Source organism: Sus scrofa, chromosome 10 (genome assembly GCF_000003025.6).
Source record: "Sus scrofa isolate TJ Tabasco breed Duroc chromosome 10, Sscrofa11.1, whole genome shotgun sequence".
NCBI lineage: Eukaryota > Metazoa > Chordata > Mammalia > Artiodactyla > Suidae > Sus > Sus scrofa.
This window is the reverse complement of record NC_010452.4, coordinates 63,906,024-63,930,565: the sequence shown is the minus strand read 5'-3', so window position 1 is coordinate 63,930,565 and position 24,542 is coordinate 63,906,024. Positions and strand designations below refer to the sequence as shown.

Here is a 24,542-nt window from a genome sequence, read left to right as displayed (position 1 = left end):
TGGGGAATGAGTCTACTTTATGCCACAGCCTCGAAAAGTATTCATCATTTAATTTTCTAAGACATAAGCTGAAGAGCAACTAAGGACTGAGATGCCGTCTAGGGGAAAAACATAATTACGGATTATTTTAAAGGTTGTTAGCTTGTTCTTACAATCGATGATGGGTGTTTGGCGGCTATGAGTCACTCTTGTATAAGTAAGTCGTTCTGGGTGTTCATATTTTTATTTTTTTATAATACAAATTGCGTTTTTTTTTTTTCCTTCTGGGCCACACCTGCAGCAAATGCAAACTTCCAGGCTAAGGGTAGAATCGGAGCTGCAGCTGAGACCTACGCCGAAGCCACGGCAATGCCGGGATCCAGTCACAGCTGCAACCTACACCACAGCTCACCGAAAGGCCAGATCCTGAACCCACTGAGCAAAGCCAGGGATCAAACCCCTGTCTTCATGGGTACTAGCTGGGTTCTTAACCCGCTGAGCCACAACAGAACTTGCTGTTTTCGTTTTTTGCTTTTTTTCCCAAAGTTTTATTGAAGGATAGTTGATTCATGTGTTATCATTTCTGCTGTACAACAAAGTGACTCAGTTACACACAGACGCACATCTATGCTTTCTCAGACTCTCTTCCGGTGTAGATCTCGGGCTGTCTTCAATGTGCATTGTTTAATCAACGATGCTTGACAGCTCTGTCAGTCGGTAAGAGATGATCAGAACAGTAGCGATGAAAACGCTTAAAATCACCTTTCTTTTAAACTCTGCGGCACCTCCTGCTGATTACATCTCTTTAGCTTCAACTCTACTCCAATAAAATTTAAATAAATAAATCTCTCTAGAAATGCAAAATTTCTAGCCGTCAGCTGTGGCAAAGAGTTGTGGCCTACCCGAGAAGATTTTAAAAATGAACAACAGGAGTTCCCGTTGTGGCGCAGTGGTTAACGAATCCGACTAGGAACCATGAGGTTGCGGGTTCAGTCCCTGCCCTTGCTCAGTGGGTTAAGGATCCGGCGTTGCCGTGAGCTGTGGTGTAGGTTGCAGACACGGCTCGGATCCCGCGTTGCTGTGGCTCTGGCCTAGGCTGGTGGCTACAGCTCCAATTCGACCCCTAGCCTGGGAACCTCCATATGCCGTGGGAGCGGCCCAAGAAATAGCAAAACGACAAAAAAAAAAAAAAAAAAAAAAAAAGAACAACAAATAGTTTTGCGTAAGCCTTCAACTTGCAGGCTGCTGTAGGGACCTCGATTTCTGCTCAGATTTGGAAAGCAGGCACTTTTTTTTTTTTTTTTTTGCTTAGTGGGCACATTTTTAAAACCTGGTTAAGGTAAAATCTGTTCAAAGGAAAAGCAACTTCTACAACCCACAGGCTGCTGTGGCCTGCCCTGAACACCAACTCCCTGCTACACCCACAGGACCCCGGGAAGGGCCCACCGCCCCCGACCTGTGTATTTCTACAGCATCTGGACGGGGTCTTCAAGCCTAAGAAGTGACCGTCACCGTGATACAGATGAGACCACGGAGACCAAGAGGTGATGCGCAAAAGCGCTGGACGCACCCCAGCAGGTGGAGCAGGAGCCCAGGGCCTGTTCCCAAGTCCCGGTACGGTTCTGGAAAAGGCAAAACTACGGGGACAGTAAACAGACCGGGAGCTGCCGCGGGCGAGGGGAGGCAGGGCGAGCAGGTGGGACACAGGGCTTCAGGGCGGTGAGACCCCTCCGTGTGTCGATACAGTGCGGACACAGGTTTTCAAACATGGTTTTGTCCAAACCCACAGGACGCACAACAGCAAGAGCGAACCCGGACGCAAACTCTGACCTCTGGGCGATGATGATGTAGGGCCACCAAGGGTGACATGGGGGGTGTGGAAAACGGGGGAGGCTGTGCATAAGGGGGGGATACAGGGACTCTGCACGTTCCCTCACCTCCACTGTGAACCGGAACCTTCTCTAAAAAATAAGGTCTATTGTTTAAAAAGCACTGGACACTGGAGACCTTGGTCCGGGGGTCTCAGCGCCCCCTTCTCCCCCTGACTCCGGGGTTTCTAGAACCTGTAGCAGTTATGAACCCTGCTGTCCCTAGTTGAACTCCTAGGATGCACACGCCCGCCCTGCTCAAGCGGGGTGCATTCAGGGAGTCGGTTCAGGGTTCCAGGAAGCACCACGGGGCCCCCATTTCCCAGCTCCCTCTGCCCCCCCGCCACCCACTGCTGAGGTTGGGTCATGCCCTGACTGCTCCTGGTAAGCCTCCCGGCCCAGCAGCCAAGTTGTGAGTTCTACTAGATTCCCCCCACCCAGAAACCCATCCCACTGATCAGAGTCCTGCTTTGTCCCGGCCAGTCCGAGTCCCCAGGTCCAGAGCATGTCGCCCGGACTCCCACCTGGATGCACGTCCACCAGAGAGGACCTTAATACGTCATCTTAGAAAATTACTCTCAACAGAGAGGTGCAGGGTCACAGAGCTGACCTCGACTTGAAACCCACCCAGGCACGCTCCAGTCTGCCTGCTTCTCAGCCCAGCGAGGGTCCCCACCCCAGGCTCCGTTTCAGCACCGGCTACACGCCTAGCCCATCGGCTGACCCGCATAGCTGGTGCCATCCTGAAGCACAAAACCCGATACCATCTATCATCGGCGGTGCCAGGGGCACGGCTCCAGGCTGTACGGCTTGGCGCTTTTGACCACGTTGAAGAAGCCAGAATGAAGACCATTTTCTCCTGTAAGTCTGGGTGTGGAAGAAGAGCTCTAACAAGTTATGAGAACTTGTCAAAGCCCAGCCCCTGCTTACAATCTGTTCCTCCGCACCGCAGCCCTCTGAGCTTCGGCTTTCCTGCTGCCCTACCTGGGGATGCACGATGAATGCACGCTGGGCAGCAGACGTCGGCACAACACGGTAAATCAACTCTACTTTAATTTAATTAAAAAAAAAAAAGAAGACGATGACAACACACGAGTGAGTCGTGTGGATGTGACTCTGCCTTCCCGCACAAGAGCCGACACCTGTCTGCGTAATAATCCCAGGAGCCTCCCTCCCGACCTGCAACAGGGCTTTGGCTCCCGCTTTTCCCCGATGTCCTCTCTCCTCCCTGCCGCCTGGACCGCTGGTCACCATTGAGCTGTGATCCAAGCCTCCAGGCTCACAGCTCTCCGCCCAGAGCCTCAGCGCTGTCGCCGAACGCACTAGGCTTCAAAGTCGGGGTGTGGGGGGGCTGCGTGAGCGCAGCTGCATTTAAAAGGCTCTTCACTAAACCCACACGCACCACGCACAGCCACCAGCCAATTAGCCTTCGTCGCCGTTGCTTCAGTGCAGAGGCTTTGTTCTTTATCCACTTAGCAGGGAAGGAGCTTTAACTGTGCACGAGGCGTAACAGGAAGGGGCTGTGGGATCCCACCTCTTGGATCACCCCCAAAGGGCAGAACTGTGGAGACGGTCAACAGCTCAGCGGTGGCCAGGGGCGGCGGAGGCAGCGCAGGGCACAGAGGATTCTGAAGGCAGGGAAACCGCTCTGTATGGCCGTGACAAGGCGGGCCCACGTCATCACGCCACTGTCCGGACCCACAGAGCTTAGGACAGCACGAGCGGCCGGCAGTGGCAACTGTGGGCTCTGGGTGACGATGAGGTGTCAGCGCAGCTGCATCAGTTCAACTGCAACCAATGCACATCTGGTGAGGATACAGATGGTGGGGCTGCATCGAATGCGGGGTCGGGGGATGTGGGAAGTCTCTGTATACCTTCCTCTTCATCTTGCTGGAACCTAAAAACTGCGTTAAAATAAGAAAGTTCGGAGTTCCCTCTGTGGCTCAGCAATAACAAACCCGACTGGTATTCGTGAGGTGGAGGGCTCGATCCCTGGCCTCGCTCAGTGGGTTAATGATCTGGCATTGCGGTGGGCTGTGTAGGTTGCAGACGCGGCTCAGATCCAGCGTTGCTGTGGCTCTGGCATAGGCTGGTGGCTACAGCTCCGATTTGACCCCTAGCCTGGGAACCTCCATATGCCGCCACAGGAGCGGCCCATGGCAGAAAGACAAAAAAATAAAAAATAAAAAAAATAAGTCAATAAAAAAGACACAAAATGATGGGTTTTTAACCAGAAGAATGAAGGACGTTGAAAAAAAATAGTATTTCTCTGTCTTCTCCCACCTTCTTTAGCGCAGCTCTGAGACGACCGTACAAACCTATTTCATAACTAACCAATCCTGCAAGGCGACAATCATTTCCCCCAGGTTGAAAATGAGAAAATTGAAGGTCACAAAGTTTAGAAAGGAGGTACCTAGTCCAAGTTCACCCATGTAATTAAGCAGAAGAATCCAGATCCTAAATACATGTTTCTGATTACACTATGTTCACAAAACCTTACTTTCTATAACCAAACAGGTGCCATCACAAACCCATAAACGACTGCAATACCAGGCAAAACTAACTGTCTGAAAAGAGCTATCACCACGCACGCCTCCCTCTGTTCCCACCTATTACAGAGGAGCCATTAGGCATTTAAAAAAGAAAAAAAAAAAAAAAGTGGGGGAGGGGAGAACGTGATGCTAAGTGGCCTGTGCACTTTACATTGTCCGACCTGCCACAGAGAGCTCGTGCATCCCGCCATCCAAGTTGTCGCTGACACTGCCCCCAAGGGAGGAAGGCCCTGCGTCAATTAGCCATTTTAAGGATGCAAGGAGTGGGCTGCCAGGAGGTGAAGTGACTTTTTTCCAAGGTTACCTTCAACGAGAAGCATGGCTGAGCCACTAGCCAGGCCAGTCCTCTCCACGGCCCCATTCAGGCCCGAAGAGCCCTTGCATCTGCACAGAAGTCAGCCACAGAGATGCTGACTTCTCTTTATTTAAATCCCAGCAGAACAGAGTCCGGGGGATCTCTCCATTTAGCCGGCAGCAGACTGCGCCAGCAGTGTGGGGTCAGCCCTCCGTTACCAAGCAGGCCAGTCTCCGGCTCTTGTAAATTTCCACGACAGGCTGGCCACCCCTAAAGAATGCCTGGCACTGCGCTTGCAGTGGATAAACAACGAGATCCTGCTGGACAGCACTGCGAACTACACCCAGTCACTTGTGATGCAGCAGGATGGAGGATAATGTGAGAAAGAGGACGTATATATGTTTGTGTGCCTGGGTCATTTTGCTGTGCAGTAGAAAACTGACAGAACACTACAACCAGCTATAATGGAAAAAATAAAAATCATTATAAAAAATAAAAATTAAGGAGTTCCCGTTGTGGTGCAGCAGAAACGAACCCAACTAGGAACCATGAGGTTGCGGGTTCAATCTCTGGCCTTGCTCAGGGGGTTAAGGATCCAGCGTTGCAGTGAGCTGTGGTGTAGGTCGCAGACGAGGCTCGGATCCCGCATGGCTGTGGCTGTGGCGTAGGCTGGAGGCTACAGCTCCAATTTGACCCCTAGCCTGGGAACCTCCATATGCCAAGGGTGCAGCCCTGAAAAGCAATAAATAAATTAATTAATTAATTAATTAATTTTTTAAAATACCTGGCACCCAAAAAAGGGTAAATTTTAAAAACCAGAAAAGAAGCACTGTCCCAGAAAAGCTCCTATCCCGATGAGAAGACATTATCCACATTTCCAGAGATGAGAGCTTCCAGTTGCAACCTCCCTACCAAGACAAGAGTGAGGGATCAGAACACAAAAGCACTTGAAAAGATGCTCAACGTCGCTGAGGCTCCGAGGACACGAGACACACGGGATCATCACCCGGTGCCTGGCGACGCTCCGAACGAGGGCAGCTCCGTGCCAGCACCAGGGGCAAGGTCCTCCATGAACGAGGCAGCGTCACGGCCTTGAATACATGAAGGGACTGGTGGTGATGCACGGGGTCCCTAAAACGCAGAGCACAGGCCAGAGGGCCCTCTTGTCCCAGGGTCAGTGCAGCGCTGACGTCGAAGACCACTGGTCTCTGACGCCCTGACTTCTAAGTCCAGCATCTCTCAGGGCTGAGGACAGACCACCTAAGACGCATGCCCTCTACGCCAACGTCAGGAGGAAGGCACAGGAGCTCTTAACTTTTTTTTCTTTGTGGAAGTTCTCAGGGGCCAGGGATAGAACCCGTGCCACAGCAGCGACGCAAGCCACAGCAGTGACAGTGCCAGATCCTTAACCCACTGAGCCGCCAGGGCACTCCTAGCTCCTACCTTTTTAAACACATGGCAGCACCTGTATCTGGACATACATCAGCGGTATCCAGGTCACCTGCAAGGAATCCCGCAGGCAGGTCCCTCAGCAGCAGAAGCTCTGGAGTAGACACTGCCTCGGGCAGGTCCTGCCGATCTCTCAGATGAAGGAGATTCTAGCTCTGGGCGACAATCTAAGCATAAATCAGCCATTCCTTGAGAGCTGGAGTCAAACAAGGCAGATTTCCAAGGACGTGCCAAACAGAAGGACTCAAACCAGAGGCGTGACCGGGGAACGGAGCCATGGCCACGGAAGAGGTCACAGACGGGGGAGGGGGCTGGAATGGGGAAAGTTTCCTGAAAGGCTGGATGAGCCCAGGACTGGGACATGGCCTTGGAATGGGGACTGGCTCTGAACTGAGGACATGACCCTGGATTGGGGACATAGGCCTGGAATGGAGGCATAGACTTTAAGGACATGGCCCTGGAATGGGGACAGAGCCCTAGGAGGCGGCCCTGACCTGGGGACACAGGGCACGATGGAAGACGTAGTAAGAAACCGTGTGAGGTCACGAGGCTTGTGCAGGAGCCCAGAGCAAGAAGAGAAGGGGACGCTCACGTGTCCAACAGGCCAGCGGGAGCCAGAGGCAGGGTGGAGCGTGGACGGAGGGCTCCCGGACCAGGAGGAGACGCGGAGGCCCAGGGCTGGGGAAGAGCAGTGGTCCCAGTGGACAGGCTGTGCCAGGGGGCCGAGCCTGCTCAAGGGCGGCCGGAGGCGTCTCCTGCAGGCTCCCCAGCAGGGTGGCCGCGGGGGTAAAGGGTCTGCCCAGAGCAGGGACGGGGGACGGGTGGAGCCGAGCGACCCCTCGTGAGCCACCTGAAGCCCGCTGGAGAGCCCAGGGCCGGGATCACCAGCTGGGCAGAGGGGCCCAAGGCCAAGAGCAGACGGGCTGGACAGTGGCAGTGAGGAAGGCTGAACCATGAGGCAAAGGGTCAGACCGCAGGGCAAGGGGACCCACAGATCTAACCCGCCCTCGCCTCCGCGCAGGACGGACCCCGGGCTTGATTTAAAGGACACATGCTGCTGGTTTGAGAAGCAAGAGAAAATAAATATATGTATGCCTAACCCCAAAGACGAAAACTCATAGTGCGGCTTTGCGCTTTTGGTTTTCAGGTAACACAGAAAAACCCAAATAGCATCTGATACAATTTACATAACTTTGCATAATCTCCCGAGGACCATGTGGCAGGGGGACACCAGACCCAGTCTCTTCCGCTTCTTCGCCTCCAAAAATGACAAAAGGGAAAACATTCTGGACAAGGAGGTGCCCACCCTCTTCTGAAAAATCACAAGAAGCCAATTCCCCGACTTTTCTTATTAATATGTGTCCAATAGTTGCAGTCTGAAAGTCTTACGGAAAACCCTTATCAACACACAAATATGTACCAACTCCTGCATTCAAAGCCTTGATTTCAGCATTGGAGGAGGAAAAAAAAAAATCACCCTTGGCTTCAAATCGACTCCAAGAAGCCTGTCCTGAGGATGAATTATTTACTCGCCCCAGGGAATACTTTCTCAAATGGAAAAATCAGAATCATACCAGCCAGTTCACAAGGGTGTTCTCACAAAAGGCATAAATTGAACTAGTTGGTACCTAGTAGGCATAAAATAAAAAAATATTCTGGGGACGAGAGAAACTGTTTGGAACTGGAGAGCTGTGATGCAAACAGAAAAATCCATGATTCACTTACGCCCTGGGCAGCAACTTGATAAGGGGGCCGTGGGGTATAGTAAGGTTCCAAAGATAAATACAGGAGTTCCCGCTGAGGCACGGTGAGATTGGTGGCATCTCTGCAGCATCGGGACGCAAGTTCAAACCCCAGCCCTGCACAGTATATTTAAGGACCCGGTGTTGCAGCAGCTGCAGGGTAGGTGGCAACTGCGGCTCAGATCTTCGTGTGCCAGGGGCAGCCAAAAAAGATAAATACAAACACCAAACAGAAACTCACAGGAGAAAAGACTCTTTTTTCCCTCGTAAAGAGCTGTTCACCACCACGTGCATCCAAGGCTTTGATTTAGATGAAAACCATTTTGTTCTTTTCATCTTTTTTTGTTTGTTTGTTTTTCCTTCCTTAGGTTAAAAAAAACCCGTTTCATAGGCTTATATTCATAAAACCTATTCATTTCAGAGCCCTTTGGTAAATTCTCATCCATTGCTGTGAGTTCTCAGACTGAGAACAGTTCTGAGCTGAAGGAAAGCGTAGTGGCCACTGGATCCAGCGTGACGTCAGATGGCGCCTCAGACACCTGAGGTCACAGGCTCAGAGGGGGACACTCGGGCTGTGAAGCCAGATGCCACTAGACCCGAGCAGATCAGAGCAACCGCGCAGGGGCATTGGGTCTGGAGAGCACAGAGTCACCAAGGGAGGCGTGCGGGGACGTGTACGTGTCTCCCAAGTTCTCGGGAGGTGCCGATAATGCACACAAAGTGGGGGTTTTTGTCTTTTTAGGGCTGCACACGTGGCACGTGGAAGTTCCCGGGCTAGAAGTCCAATCAGAGCTACGGCTGCCAGCCTACACCACAGCCACAGCAACGCGGGACCCGAGCCCCATCTGGGACCAACACCACAGCTCACGGCAACACTGCATGCTTAGCTTAACCCACTGAGTGAGGCCAGGGATGGAACCCGCAGCCTCATGGATCCTAGTCAGGTCGGTAACTCACTGCGCCACCAGGGGAGCTCCCTCACCCAAACTGCTCAAGGCATGACGTGTACACGATCGCCACCAAAATTATTTCAAAAATGCCGTTCAGACCAAAACATACAAACGCGCACACACACATTTGCAGGCACACATACGTGTTCACACACACATACATATGTACACTCATGCACGCACATAAACACACGTGCTCATGCACACGTATAAACACACATAAACACGTGTGTGTGCTCATGCACCTGTATAATCACGCACACATGCTCGTGCACACATTTGCGAGCCAGGCCCACTCCGGTCCACGTCACACGGGCCTTCCAAGGATTAGAGGGGACTCAAAACCTGGTGCGTTGTTTTAAAAGGGCCAGAAGGTGCCCGCGGAGAATGGGTGACTTTCTCTCCCACCTGACTATTCCTTCCTTCGCGTGCCATTACCAAAAATGGCTTTGTGGACCAGGAATACTAAGCCACTCCTGCAGCGGATGAATACTCAGCGTTTACCTCCTGCCCCGCCTCGCAGACACATCCTGCCCCTCCTTACAACTGCGTTTTCACCCTCTTTACAGAAACCTCTCCGATACGGACTGAGGCTGTGTGCTCGCCTCGACTCCACCTGGCTGCTCAAGATTACCTCTGCGTTCAGTTTCTCGCATATATACTTAATTTCCTTACTCACACACCCATGGGAGAAAACACAAACTTTTGCCACTTGCACCAACATTGGATGGACCTGGAGGGTCTTGGGCTCAGTGAAATAAGTCAGACAGAGAAAGTCAGATGCTACATGACATCGCTTGTAGGTGGAATCTAAAAAAATACGACAAACTAGTGAATCAGACAAACAAGAAGCAGACTCACAGAGACAGAGCGAACCAGCGGGGAGAGGGAAGGGGGCGGGGCAAGGTGGGGGGCGGAGGCACAGACTGCTGGGTGTAGGACAAGTTCAAGGCTGTGTTTCTGCACGACAGGGGAAGAGAGCCAACCTTTTGTAATAGCTGTAAATGGAAAATAACCTTTAAAAATTATATAAAAATGTTTAAAAATTTTTACAAAGGAAAAAGCTAGATTTGAGTATATTTAGGAGGCCTGCTCTGTACTGTATGAAGCCTTGGTTTCCTGAGTCAACACTTATGCGTATAATAAATGCAGAAAATGTTGAGACTGTACAGCACAGGGAACTAACTGTGTCCAATCCCCTGGATAGAACATGATGGAAGATAGTATAAAAGAAAAAAAAAGGGAGCTCCCGTCGTGGCTCCGCGGAAATGAATCTGACTAGTATTTGTTAGGACACAGGTTCGATCCTTGGCCTCATTCAGCGGGTTAAGGATCTGGCCCATGGTGTAGGCCAGCAGCTGCAGCTCCAATTCAACCCCAGCCTGGAAACCTCCCTGTGCCACAGGTGCGCCCCCCCCAAAAAAGAATGTGTATATATGCATGACTGGGCCACTGTGTTGTACAGCAGAAATTGAAGGAACATTGCAAATACACTATAGTTTAAAAAGTTTTTAAAAAGAAGAAAAAAAAAATGCTGAGACAGTTGTGAAATCTTTACCCAGAAATACATGGAGACAAAGAAATCCTTCATTTCATGGTGAGTCCGTCAGTTTTTGTTTTTTGTTTTTTTTGTTGTTTTTTTTTTTTTTTGTCTTTTGAGGGCTGAACCTGCAGCATATGGAGGTTCCCAGGCTAGAAGTCAAATCGGAGCTGTAGCCACCAGCCTACAGCCACAGCCACGCCAGACCCAAGACGTATCTGCGACCTACACCACAGCTCACAGCAATGCCGGATCCTTAACCCACTGAGTGAGGCCAGGGATGGAACCCGCAACCTCATGGATCCTCGTCGGATTCGTTAACCACTGCGCCACGACGGGAGCTCCAAATGATCAGTTCTAATGGAAAAGGACCACCTCTCAAAGGCCCCTTCTGTAGTAAGATTCTCTAACAAACACAGTTACTCGGAAAAATATATACATATACACAAATGGAAATCGAATCACAATATAAGGCGGCCGATGAAAACAACGTGACGGCTTAGGTTCCATCAGTATTGCTAAAACGTCACTCAAATAATAAAACGGGAATTTTAAACACCAAGCCTCTCATGTAACGCAATCAAATGCCACTTCTCAGAGTCCACAGTGAAAGGTTACAGACTGGTAAATCCTGTCATCCGATCACTGGGGGGCCCTGCACCCCAACAGCCACGTCTCTTATTTCACGGTCCACTACAGTGGAAACAGCAATTTCCCCACAGAGTCTAGGACCAGCTGCAGAACCGGGCAGAACCCACCCGCACAACAGAACATAAGGCCATATTCACACTTTCTCCTAACGCTTCATGAATAAACATCCCTTTATTCAAATAAGTTATATATTAACTAACTCAAGTAATTTGGATTCAACTTTGAATGGCAAATAGAGTCATTCTGGCAAGACTGCCGAGTTTGCAATTCAAATTGCAGAAATTTTAATAACGGGGAAAATAAAAATTAGTGGCATGATTCCTAAGGCACCATAATTCCAATACTTTTATTGCAACAGTGGAAAGCACCCATAAATACTTCTCAATTTATGAGCCGGTGCGGGGAGGGAGGGGGATATTTTTATTTGGATGAGCAGCGTCACACATCTTTACCTGTCACCTTTTCGAAGCATCCCTTCCAGGACTCTCCAGCACCTGCCAGAATGCCCGAGCTCCCCAAGCCCAGACACTAAGAGCCGATGTTGCTACTTCTCAATAAATAACGGTGAAACAGTCACTGGATTAAATGATTTCCTTACATGATCACCATAAACAATAATTATTTGGCAGCTGCCCTTTGCAAGCGCGCATGTGCGTATGAATAAATCAAGCCTTATTGATTTCCCAAGCCAAAACGTTTCACATTTTGCTCCCCTAAGAAGCACTATAATCGTCCAGTGCACTTAGTGATGCTTTCATGTACTATGTTCCGTAATACAGTTAATATGAAAGATTAGCGCCGATTAGCTCGGCAGCAGGAACCCCGCTCTTCGAACGGCTGATTGGTCATGGAACCCAGGGCCCTCCGCACATGTCTTTTTTAAGGTTGGTCTCTGCTACGAGCAGAACCTCGTCCTAAAGAGATTTTAAAGAGATTTGGCGGAGCGGCTGCCACCCTGCTTCCTTCCTGGTAACAGTAGCAGAGGAATGAGGCCCGCCCTGACTCAGAGGTTACATTCATGAAAACACGGGTCTGCAAAGGATGCTGTGCGCTTGATGAAATGTTTTCGGAAAATCTGTAGATGACTCTCAGGGCAGTGACTTCAGAAGACATAAGGCTACTTGGAGAATCCCCCAAATCACCATGATCTTGAGCCCTGCACCCCCAGAGCATCCAGGAAAAGCAGTCCCCTCCCTTCTTGCCTTCCTTGGTCCAACTATATATACATATATATTTTATTTTTTGCTGCACCCGCAGCATATGACCGGGGATGGAATCTGAGCTGCAGCTGTGACCTACACGGCAGCTGCAGTGATGCCCAGTCCTTAACCCACTGTGCCATAGTGGAAACTCCCTGGTCCAACCATATACGGAAACCGATATCCACGTACCGATCAGTCTTTCAAGGACTAATCACTCTCAGTTCCCTGGGTTCCTCTGGGGAAGCAAAATCTACATTTTTGAGGGGGAGGCAGGGCTAGGCCCACAGCATGCAAAAATTCCCGGGCCAAAGACTGAATCCACACCACAGCAGTGACCTAAGCCACAGCAGTGACAATGCTGGATCCTTTAACCACTAGGCCACCAGGGAGCTCCTGCAATTCTGTACTGAGTAAAGGGCTCCCCATGACAGGGGACAAAGGACGAAGGCACTCATTATAATTTCCCAACCTAGTTGTCCCCCAGTTCCCTGAAACTCCACCATCCCCAAAAGTCACATGGAAACCTCATTTCCAGGCTTTGCACAGACACCTGGGCTACACCCCCATGGATCCTAATCCCCAAACAAGCTCCATTCCGTGTAACAGGAAAGCCAGCCCCTCCTTCTTTCCATCCCGAGGGCCACAAACCAAGGCAGGGCAGACCAAACTAGACCAGCCTCTCTGGGGAGTGTACACTGTCACCTCCTCATTTCAACAGAGCCAAAATGGAGAGTGGACGCAGGCAGCTAAATCAATGCAGAGCCAAGGGAAGAAGCCCAATCTTCTGGCTCCCATGGCCATATCCCTGCTTTATACCAACCCCGACTCCTGGGACCAGTTAAGAAAATCCACCACCACGGAGCATCCCCAAGAAATACGTGAATAGTCACGGACTGCTTTCACCGACTGCTTTAATATTCCGGGCTGTCTTTCAAGTTTAACCACGACAAAGACCGACCAGGTACAGTGGCAGAATTTCCAATGCTACGCGCCCTCGGGGACAGAAAACCACACCAACAAGAATCCTTGTGCAAAAATAGATTCTACCGCTCCCTCTGGAACCAGCCGCCACCTCTGGCTACAAAGCAATAATTATCCTGCACTCCAGCAGTCAATAAAACCTTTGGCCCCATGAACCTGCCATTTCCTGACTTTGTTCCCCTACTAGAGATCTCCAAGCCGTATTGATCATCCACTAATTTTTTTTTTGAAGTTCTTTAAAACGAGCAATAAAGAAATTCTCCAATTAGCATAACTCGGGATTGTCTGAATACACTTCAAATCTTTCCATCACATTAATGGTTTCTCTTTTCACGAGGTCTCCCCATTTTTCATTTTCAATTTGTCATTTTAAGTGTGTCTGTGTCTTGCCTAATAGCACAGAGTCAGTAGGATACAAATTGGATGGTGTTTCTGAAACTGCGACGCCTGCCACATTTTTCATCCAAGCGAGAAAGAAGAATTGATTCATCAACTCTGCCCTCTTTTCTCAAGCAACAGCATGGATTTTTTTTTTTTTAACTCAATGAACCCATTAGCTCTTAGACTGTTAAAATTCTCTATCCTGAACCTCTCTCTAAAACGACCCACCAGAGGATCTACTATCAAGTGAATCCCTCTTGCGTCTTCTCCGGGGGGCCTTTAAAAAGTGTCAAACTTTCGGAGTAGGTCACGAGATAAACAAGAACAAAAAGCAAGACTGCAGCCAGCCAGGAGGAGGACCCGCCTCGATCTGGGAGTCCCCAGGTGTGCATCTGCCCAGAGACGGATGCTCCTGAGAGGGCGTGGGCTCATCTAGGTGGCTTTTGTGTGCAGAGCTGGCAAGTGAGAAGGCACCTCATTCTCCAAAACTGATATTCTCCCGATGTTCTACCAGTGCAATTCATCTATCGAGACTGATTTATTCTGAGATAACAACTACTATGTATTAAAATAGACAACCAATAAGGATATACTGTATAGCACAGAGAAATACAGCCATTGTTCTGGAATAACTTTTTTTTTTCTTTTTAGGGCCCCACCCATGGCATATGGAGGTTCCCAGGCTAGGGCTCAAATAGGAGCTGCAGCTGCTGGCCTACACCACAGCCATAGCAATGCTAGGTCCTTAACCCACTGAGCAAGGCCAGGGATCAAACCCACATCCTCATGGATACTAGCCGGGTTCGTAACCCACTCAGCCACGATGGGAACTCCATGTCCTGCAATAACTTTAAATGGAACGTAATCTATACAAATACCGAATCACTATGTGGTACACCCATAACTAATATAATATTGTCAATCAACTATATTCAATTTTAAAATTTTTAAGGAAGTGTAACAACTATAGATTTCACAAGAAAGTGGAAAGTGAAAAAAAAAAAAACTGTTTTAAAAAATTTTTATCAGAGTATAGTTGATTTAGAGTGTTGTGTCAATTCCTGCTGTACAACACAGCGACCCAGTTGTACATACATACAGATTCTTTTTCTCATACTATCTTTCTATCATGTTCTACCCCAAGAGATGGGACATATGATCCAGGATTCCCACTCCTAGGCATACAGCCAAACAAAACTACAATTCAAAAAGATACATGCACCCCTTAAGTTCACGGCAGCATCGGCAGCATGATTCACAACAGCCAAGACACGAAAAAAACCTAAATGTCCATCAACAGATGAATGGATTGAGAGGACCTGGCGCCTATACACAGCGGAAGACTACTAAGACTGGTTTAGTTTAAGACAGATCTGAAACTACAGGGAGATGAAGTCATCTTGTGTTCTTCTCACCTCTGTGGCTATTTCAATTCCAAGCCAGATGGAGTATTACTCGGTCATTAAAAAGAAGGAAGTAGGGAATTCTGTTGTGGCTCAGTGGTTCAAAGCTGACTAAGTATCCACGAGGACATGGGTTCAATCCCTGGCCTCACACAGTGGGTTAAGGATCCTGCGTTGCTGGGGCTGTGGCTGTGGCCGGCATCTACAGCTCCGATTGGACCCCCAGCCTGGGAACTTCCGTGTGCCCCAGGTGAGGCCCTAAAAATACAAAAAGCAAAGAAAGAAAGAGAGAAAGAAATACTGTCATAAGCTGCCACATGAATGAACCTCGAGGACATTTGCTTGGTGAAATAAGCAAGTCACAGAAGGACAAATGCCGCCTGATTCTACTTTCCCGAAGCATCGAAAGCAGTCGAGCTCCGAGAAGCAGAGAGCAGAATGCAGGCTGCCAGGGCCCGAAGGATGGAAAAGGGGGGTGTTGCTCTCCCCTGCATAAAGTCTCAGGCCAGATGGAAAGGCCTCCTAAGTCACATAAAGACAAATATCCTGTGAGGTCACTGATAGGTGGAATCTAACAAAAATGACACAAAAGCACTTACGAAATGGCAACAGACTCAAAGATTTCCGAAACAAAACTTGAGGTTACCAAAGGGGAACCCCTGGGGGATGGGATAAAACGGGAGGTTGGGATTAACCAGCACACACTACTCTGTACAAAACACATCATCCACAAGGGACTTCTACTCAATACTCTGTGACAGTCGACATGGACATGGGGAGAGAATCTGAAAAAGAAGGACGGCGTGTTGCTCTTCTGTGTACAAAGTTTCAAGAAAGATGGACACACACATTGTTTGTTTATTTGTTTGTTTTTGTCTTTTTGCTATTTCTTTGGGCCGCTCCCGCGGCATATGGAGGTTCCCAGGCTAGGGGTCCAATCGGAGCTGTAGCCACCAGCCTACACCAGAGCCACAGCAACGCGGGATCCGAGCCGCGTCTGCTGCGACCTACACCACAGCTCACGGCAACGCCGGATCGTTAACCCACTGAGCAAGGGCAGGGACCGAACCCGCAACCTCATGGTTCCTAGTCGGATTCGTTAACCACTGCGCCACGACAGGAACTCCGGACACACACATTGTAACTGATTCCCTCTGCTGTACCCCTGAAACTCACCCAGCATTGTAAGCCCACAACACTCCGATAACATTTTTTTGAAAAAAGAGGGAAAGATTTCTAGAGACATACAACCCAGTGCTCGTAGTTGACAATAATGTACTGGACACTCCAAATGTGTAAAAAATAGGGAAATGAAAAAGAGAAGCGTCCCTGAAAATGTAGTGCGGGCTGGGCTCTGGGTGTAGCGAGGTGGGCACAACCAAAAGCATGCGAGGGCATTGCCTCGCCCGGCTCGCCTTTCTGCAGGTCCAGGACCAGGACAGGCTGACACTGACCACCGTTCTTCATGGCTCACCTGCAACGTCCTCCCGCAGGGGACAAAGGAGGCGACCAACGGAACTCAGACGAGAGGACAAAGGGGCACGGAGCACGAAGACACTGCCTGCCAGGTAACCGCAGTGACTCCTGTCCCGAGGGGTGTTCCGGGCTGCTGTGCCTGCAATACTGTAACCTTCCCCACTAGTCACGGCATCAGTCAATGGCTGCGCAGCGTTCACACCTGGCACAGGTAACACAGGCTCACCCTGGGCTCACACAGGGGTGAAATCACAGCAGTGAGCTTTCTGTTCAGGAGGTGAAAGTCCTCTATTCAAAAAACCACACAAAGGAAAGGACAGGTACACCCAGACACCCATCAGTTGACAAACGGGTTTTCAAAAAATGTGGTCCGTCCATACAATGGAATAGTATTCAGCCATGAAAAGGAAGTCTTGATACTGGCTAGGACATGGGTGAGCTAAGGAAGAGAAGCCAATCGTTAACAATCCTGTATTATATGATTCCGTGTACGTGAACTGTGCCGAAAAAGCAAGTTTATACAAAAATAAAGTGGATCCGTGACTTCCGGGGCTGGGGGGGAGGGAGCGACTGGTGATGGGAGCAGGATTTCTTTACCAGTTGATGAGGATGCTCTGGAATTTGACAGCACAACCTCGTAGCAGTAAAATCACTGCACCGCACCTGCTTCAAAAGGATACATTTTATGGTATGTAAAATACATTTACATATTTTTAAGATAATGGGGGTGGGAGGCACGGGTGCAAACACGATCAGTGTTAACGGTGCACAAGGCCTTGGGAGCAAAGCCAGGATCTGACCTCGGTTCCCCCGGGAAGGGACAGATAAGCTGAGGGTGGAGGAGGCTCCAGGCAAACCAGAGATGGCACATGGAAAAAAAACAAGAAGGAAGGAGGGAGGGCTTTTCACTCTTTCTTCTGAGCCAGTCAAGGGCCGGGCAGTGGAGTCCCCTCGCACTCCCACGTGAACGCGCGTTTCTCGGACCCCTTCCTTTATGCAACTTCACAGACGTCCGGAAGCGGGGACGCACCTGTGAACCGGATGGACGCGAGGAATCTCCGCGACGGCTCTAGAACTTGACCCCTCACTTCGAAATAAAAACGGCAAGTCACACCCACCACAGGCAGGCGAAGACCCTGCACGTGCTTGAGAAGCAGCATCGCAGTTTTCAAGCACAGCGAGGACCGGGTGCTGAGACCCAGCCGAGGAGGTCAGAGGCGCCGTAAGAGGCGGCGGGGTTCAAAGTCGGCACCCTGGCCAATCGAGTGCCATCCGTCTCCATCCCGGGCAGCGCTGTGCATTTCAGGACGCGCGGCGCCACGCCCGGGCTCCCCCAACCAGCGGGACCTCCCTCCCCGCCGCCCAAACGGAAAATGCCCGCAGACGTTGCCATATCTGGCAGAGAACCACCGCTTTCCCGCAACTAAATGACCCAAGCTAGACAGGCTCCGGCGGGTTCCCAGAATAGGGCCATTTCCCCTCAGCTGTTTGGGTTTCCACGGGTTTCCCCCCAGACAGCCCCCCGCGAGCCAGGTTAAAACGGATCAGAGCCCCCATTTCTGACGCTCCACAGCACCGCTCAAAACGTCAAGTCTCTGAAGCACAAGAAAGGCAGAGAAGCCATCAGCAGAGGGAGAACAAGACCGACGCCACTGGCCACTCCACCACCGGCACCCCAACACCCCTTCCCTTCCCACCTCCCCAAATCCCCATGCGGATCAGGCTCAAAAGCAAAGAGGCCACGGTGGGTGCCACTGGCAGGTTCAGCACCAAAATCTGAACACGCACCCAGGGCCCCTCGCGCCGGTGCCCTGAGGCTCACACGACCAGAAGAGATGGTGAAAGCGCCAGGCCCTCCCATCCACCGGGCCCCAAACCTCTGCAGGGTCTTCCCCACGAGCATCCCGGGGCGAGGGCTCACCGTCCGGGGGCATGAGCGTCTTGTTGTTCTGCGTGCACCACCCCACCGGGTGCAGGTCCGCGATCACCACGTCACACCAGAAGTCGGCGCGGCGGTCCTCCCCGTATCCGCAGTAGCGCAGGAGCAGCAGCTGCCCGCACGTGGTGATGACCGTGGCCACCCAGTACGTGTCCGGGTTCTTCTTGTTGGCGACTTCTAGTTTCATGCCCGGCTGGAAGTTGCTCTGGATGCTGATCTCAACCTTTAGGAAAGGGAAACAGGGGAATCCGTCCTTACACTAGGAAATACAGCCCGAAGACCACAACGACTAAAACCACGGACCTTAACGTTCCTGCTGCTCTAGATCAGCAGCATCTAAGAGAAGTATGACATGAGCCACTGGCCAGATGTTAGGTCTCCTAGTGGCCACTCGAAAAAAAAGAGATAAAACAGACGAAATCGATTTTAGTAAGGCATTAACCCAGAAAATCCCAAGTAGCATCAATTCAAGATGTAATCAACATAAAAAAAAATTGTAATGAGAGGGGTTCCATCGTGGCTCAGCGGTAACGAACCCGACTAGTGTGCATGAGGACATAGGTTCGATCCCTAGCCTCGCTCAGTGGGTTCAGGACCCAGCGTGCTGTGGGCTGTGGCATAGGCTGGCGGCTACAGCTCCGATTCGACACCTAGCCTGGGAACTTTCGTATGTCAAGGATGCAGCCTTAAAATGGTAGGAAAAAACGGTACTGAGAAATTTTACGTTTTTGGTTTTTAAGGAAGGCCCTGCGGTCTGGGGTGTATGCCATACTGAACAGCACATCCCCTTACAGAACAGAACTTGGGTCCCTGAGCCAGACGTGCAGCAGAGCCAATCTACTGACACCAGGTTGTGGCGAAGGAAAAGCCAGCGTTCATTGCAGGCACCAAGCAAGGAGAACAGGCCACTTGTGTTCAAAAGACCCAACTCTCCAAGGGCTTTCAGTGTTTAAAAGCAAGGTGGTGGAGTTCTCGTTGTGGCTCAGGGGAAACAAATCTGACTAGCATCCATGAGGATGCAGGCTTGATCCCTGGCCTTGCTCAGTGGGTTAAGGATCCAGTGTTGCCGAGAGCTGTGGTGTAGGTTGCAGACGTGGCTTGGATCCGGCATTGCTTTGGCTGTGGTGCAACTCCCATTCGACCCCTAGCCTGGGAACCTCCATAAGCTGCGGGTTCGGCCCTAAAAAAAAATAAACAACGAAATAAAATAAAAACACGGGGGGGGGGGTCACAGGGTGTGTGATCAGCTTGAGAACGACTCTCTGACTGGCTGGCGGTGGGGTAACGGGACGATGCTTCAGGAATCGCAGTCATCCCCCTGCTGGTTCCCACCAACCTGGGGTCCAGGCACAGGTGGTCAGTGTGCAGTTAACGTCTCTCACACGGTGGGGGCTTCAGGATCTGCAAAACGGCTCCAGGATACGGCTGGGGACCTGGTCCACGGCCCTCAGGGAGGAACTGGAGCTCCTCAGCCTGGCTTTACAGCTGAACTATTATTATTTTGTCCTGCCTGACTGCTTGCCTTTGTTTCTGCATTTCTCACTTCTCTAAGTGTGCCCTTTGGACCTTGGGGAGGGTCTTAGGAGACTGAAGCTGTTCTACAGACAAGACGTCAAGGACTTGGGGGAAGGGAGGCTGCCCCAGGAAGGGTCCCGCTCTGTTTCCATCTCAATTTGGACGGCACACTTTCCAAGGACTGGACGGCTCCATGTGGCTAGTGGCTATATGTGAACAGGGCAGCCACAGAAAACGGATTGTTTTAAATCAAGGGTTATCATCTATTACTATTTGCTAACTTTCCCCACAGAAGAGAGCTCTGGAGGCTGGTGAGTTATAAAATTCTAACTCTAGCGTATCCGATGTCCCTGAGCAGCAGCTGCTTAGGAGAGGGTGATCTGGACCCCACGCTACTCTTCCTCGGAGGCGGGCCTCCTCGAGGACAGGCCCGGGGACAATCTGCATCCACGGGACATGATTGAAGGGCAGGCAGGAGAGTGGACTGGATGAACGAGAACAAGAGGGACTCCGTACGGAGAGAGACTGACAACTCCTTGGTGCAGAAATGGAGGAAAAAGCTGACCGCTCTCTCCTTCCTACTTCGCGCAGAGGAACCTAACCAAGCCACTCTGGCGTCGTCAAAGGCAAATGTTATCCCGGCTTCTGCAAAATCGAATCCACGCTGTGTGCCGGGTGAGCTCTGGTTTTGTCATGTTTTAATATGGAGCGCCTGGTTTCACTAAAAGGCCACCATCCCACTCATAATAAACCAATAATAATAACATTCCGAGTGTCGGTATAAAAAAAGAGAATGGGGAACTCGATCCACCCTTAACGAGGTCATGCAAACTGAGTAAGGTCTTAAGGTCCTTTGCCTCCAAAAGGAATAAAATGTGGCGTTAAAATAGTGAAAGTGCTGGCTAATTCCACAAAAGAGCCAGAAGGAAGACTGGGTTGAGAAATCCACCCCCTCGCCCCCCCAGTTTGCTTATGATTCTCAGGCTAAATCTTTTGCCTTGTTAAGTCCAGTTGGGGGGGAATGCGTCTCCTTATTAAATTTTCATTTACAGGAGTTCCCGTTGTGGCTCAGCAGTAACAAACCAGACTGGTATCCATGAGGATGCGGGTTTGAGTCTGGCCTTATTCAGTGGGTTAAGGATCCTGCATTGCTGTGGCTGTGGTGTAGGCTGGCGGCTGCAGCTCCGCTTCAATCCCTAGTCTGGGAAACCTCCACAGGCCGTGGGTGTGGCCTTAAAAAAAGAAAAAAAGAAAAAGAAAATAGAAAAATCCTCGACTAAGTACCAGCAAATCCAAGCCAGTAACATACAAAAAGATAAAATACCATGATTAAGTTGCATTTATTCCAAAATGTAAGGCTAGTTTGATATTCAAAAATCAACCACTATAATCCAGCAGAATAAGAGGAAAAAAAAAAAAAAAAAAGAGGCAATAAACCGAGGGGTCATCGCAAAAGATGAAGAAAAAAAAATTGTTTTCATTTCCAAGAAAGCATCAGTAATACCCAGGAACATCCTCCTGGAAACCTAGTCTTTTTCTTGCTCGTGCTGTGTACCAACAACAACTCACATCTAAGCAAAACTCTGACCAAAACTTATACATGTCTTTGTATTTCCCGGACTCGCCCTCTGCTTGGCCGGCTCGGTGCACTGTTCACAGAAACGGTATATTCGTGAGGGTGATTCTTTGGTTTGATCCAAATGTCTCCTGAATTTTTATGCTATTTCCCGTACTTTGATCATCTGCCCACAAATGACTAGAACACTTTCAGGAGTCCTTCCAAAATAAAAATATCAATTCGGCATTAACATGCACAGCCATTTCACCGCCTAGGAAGACACAGCACGGGACAGCTGCTTGTTTTTACTTGCATCGACCTGAAACGTCTTGGGCTCTGCCCCACAGACAGCGGGGCACACGGCCCTCTCACGGGGCTTCGTTTTTGCTTTTTAGGGCCATACCCATGGCATGTGGCAGTTCCCAGGCTAGGGGCTGAATTGGGGCGGCAGCTGCTGGCCTCCAGTACAGCCACAGCAACTGGGTATCCAAGCCACGTCTTTGACCTGGCTACAGGTCACCCTAGCCACAGCCACGCCAGATCGGAGCCGCATCTGCGACCTACACCACAGCTCCCGGCAACGCCAGATCCTCAACCCACTGAGCAAGGCCAGGGATTGAACCTGCCACCTTACGCATACCAGTCGGGGTCTTAACTGGCTGCACTGCAATGGCAACTCCTAACTTGGGTTTTTGAGGCCCACAACAAGGTTGAGCCCACACAACATTTCTCACACACGGAACACCCACCCCAGGCCCAGCCTGGGTGACACCACGGCCCACCTCCCCCAGAGCTCCCTGTGCAAATCCGACTCACTTCAGTCTCCTCTGCATTTCTAATGAAATCTTGGTCTAAGAAAGCTGAGCTTCTCTTTTCTTTTCCTTCCCTTTCTTCCCGGAGGTTTGGCATCTTCCTGCAGAGCCCCCCACCCCCGCCGTGGGCACAGGTCCCAAGAAGGGACGTCACCTACATGTTTGAAGGATGTGTGAGGGGCCGCGCTGGCTCCCGTCTCTTCCAGATACTCTCCCCAGTTAAAGCCGGCTTCCTCCAAGCCTGAGCCGCCTTCTGTTGGAAGACAAAAAAAAAGAAGCAGCAGCATATCAATCACAGCGTGAAGAATGGCACGGCAGTGGCCTTCCATGAAAGCCAGAAAACCCTTCATGCCAGAGAAAGAAACTCCGTGCGCAAGAAGATGCTGCGAATTCTTTGCAAAGCTTCCACTTGCTGATTTTAGAGACAGGTGACTCAAGACAAACACGGAAGCAACCTCGGTGTCCAAGGACAGATGAATGGAGAAAGACAACGTGCTTTTACACACACACACCTGCAAACACACACACACACCTGCAAACACACACACAGTGGAGTATGACTCAGCCACAAGCATGAAATAACACCATTTGCAGCAACATGGATGGACCTAAAAGATCATCATACTTAGTGAAGTCCGACAGAGAAAGACAAATAGCGCATGATAACTCTCAGATGTGGCATCTAAAAACAATGACACACTGCACTTATTTACAGAACAGAGGCAGTGTGCTCTCTTGGGACAGTGGTAAGCAGAGCTGCCTTCCAAGACAGAAGGGACTCACAGACAGATAACAAACCTACAGTTACCACAGGGGAAGGGGGCAGATGGATAAACTAGGAGTTTGGGATTAACAGATACACTTTATATAAAATAGATAAATGACAAGGACTTACTGTAGAGCACAGGGAATTAGACTCGATACCTTGTAATAAACTACACTGGAAAATACCTTTTTTTTCTTTTCTTTTCTTTTTTTTTTTTTTAGGGCTGCACCCGAGGCATATGGAAGTTCCCAGGCGAGGGGTCGAATCAGAGCTGCAGCCACAGGCTTACACCACAGCCACGGCGACGCAGGATCCAAGCCACCCACCGAGTGAGGCCAGGGATCGAACCCGCATCCTCATGGATACCAGCTGGGTTCTTAACCTGCTGAGCCACAATGGGAACTCCAAAAATAATTTTTGGAGAAGAATATATATACACATATGTGTAACTACATCAGCTTCCTATACACCAAAGTAATACAACATTGTCAAAAGGAAGCAGCGGGGAGGGGGGACCATCCGTGGGAGACACTCCTGTCTTTGGGGAGGATGGAGGACCCGGCAAGGAAACCACTGGCACCGAGGAAGCACCACAATGTATATACATCACCAGCAGCTCTGCCCACTGGCCGGTAACGCCAGCTGGGGATCATACGCACACATCATAGAGTGTACGCGCCCTAAGGGGCCTCAAAAAGCCCTGATGCCAACGTTCTTTCTAGAGGAAAAAACACTAAGACCCAGAAGAGCTGCTCAGGTGTGAAGCGCCCCGCAAGCGTGCCACAAAGACCGAGCAGCGGTCACCCCCCGCCCAGGGCCACCGCCCGCCTTCTGCGAGACACAGGTCTCAGGGCAAAGCGCCCGGCAGAGACCAACGGGAGGTGTGCGTCTCCAGGGACGGGGAACAAAGAGGAAGATGGTCACATGTGCAACACGACTCTCGAAACCTCACGGTTTTGGCTCCCGAAGAAATCAAGCGACTCCCAAACATTCAAGGCTGTACAATAAGATAGAATCCGGGAGTTCCCGCGGTGGTACCGTGGGATAAGAATCTGATGGCAGCCGCTTCAGTCACTGCAGAGGTGCGGGTTTGATCCCTGGCCCAGGGCAGTGGGCTAAAGAACCCCCTGTTGCTGCAGCTGTGGCGCAGGTGGCAGCCGCACCTGGAAGTCAATCCCTGGCCTGGCAACTTCCATATGCCATGGGTGCAATTATAAAAAATGTTTTTAAAAAAATATAATCTGGGAGTTCTCGACGTGGCTCAGCAGAAACAAATCTGACTAGCACCCATGAGGACACGGGTTCAATCCCTGGCTTCACTCAGTGGGTAAGGATCCAGCGTTGTCATGAGCTGTGGTGTAGGTCGCAGACACGGCTTGGATCCCGCACTGCTGTGACTCTGGCGTAGGCCGGCGGCTACAGCTCCAATTAGACCCCTAGCCTGGGAACCTCCATATGCCGCAGGAGCAGCCCTAAAAAGACC

The 24,542-nt window shown here is 50.4% G+C and overlaps 1 protein-coding gene across 2 annotated transcripts in view; it reads right to left on the bottom strand.

Annotated features, from left to right (window-relative positions):
- SFMBT2 (Scm-like with four mbt domains 2) overlaps nt 1-24,542 on the bottom strand; it is a 193,835-nt gene that overhangs the window by 140,302 nt on the left and 28,991 nt on the right. For both annotated transcript variants that reach the window (XM_021065007.1, XM_021065006.1), the window contains exons 3-4: nt 22,452-22,546; nt 18,391-18,631 (exon numbers count right to left, since the gene is read on the bottom strand). In XM_021065007.1, coding sequence (XP_020920666.1) covers nt 18,391-18,631; nt 22,452-22,546 — 336 coding nt within the window. The remainder of the gene's footprint in view (nt 1-18,390; nt 18,632-22,451; nt 22,547-24,542) is intronic.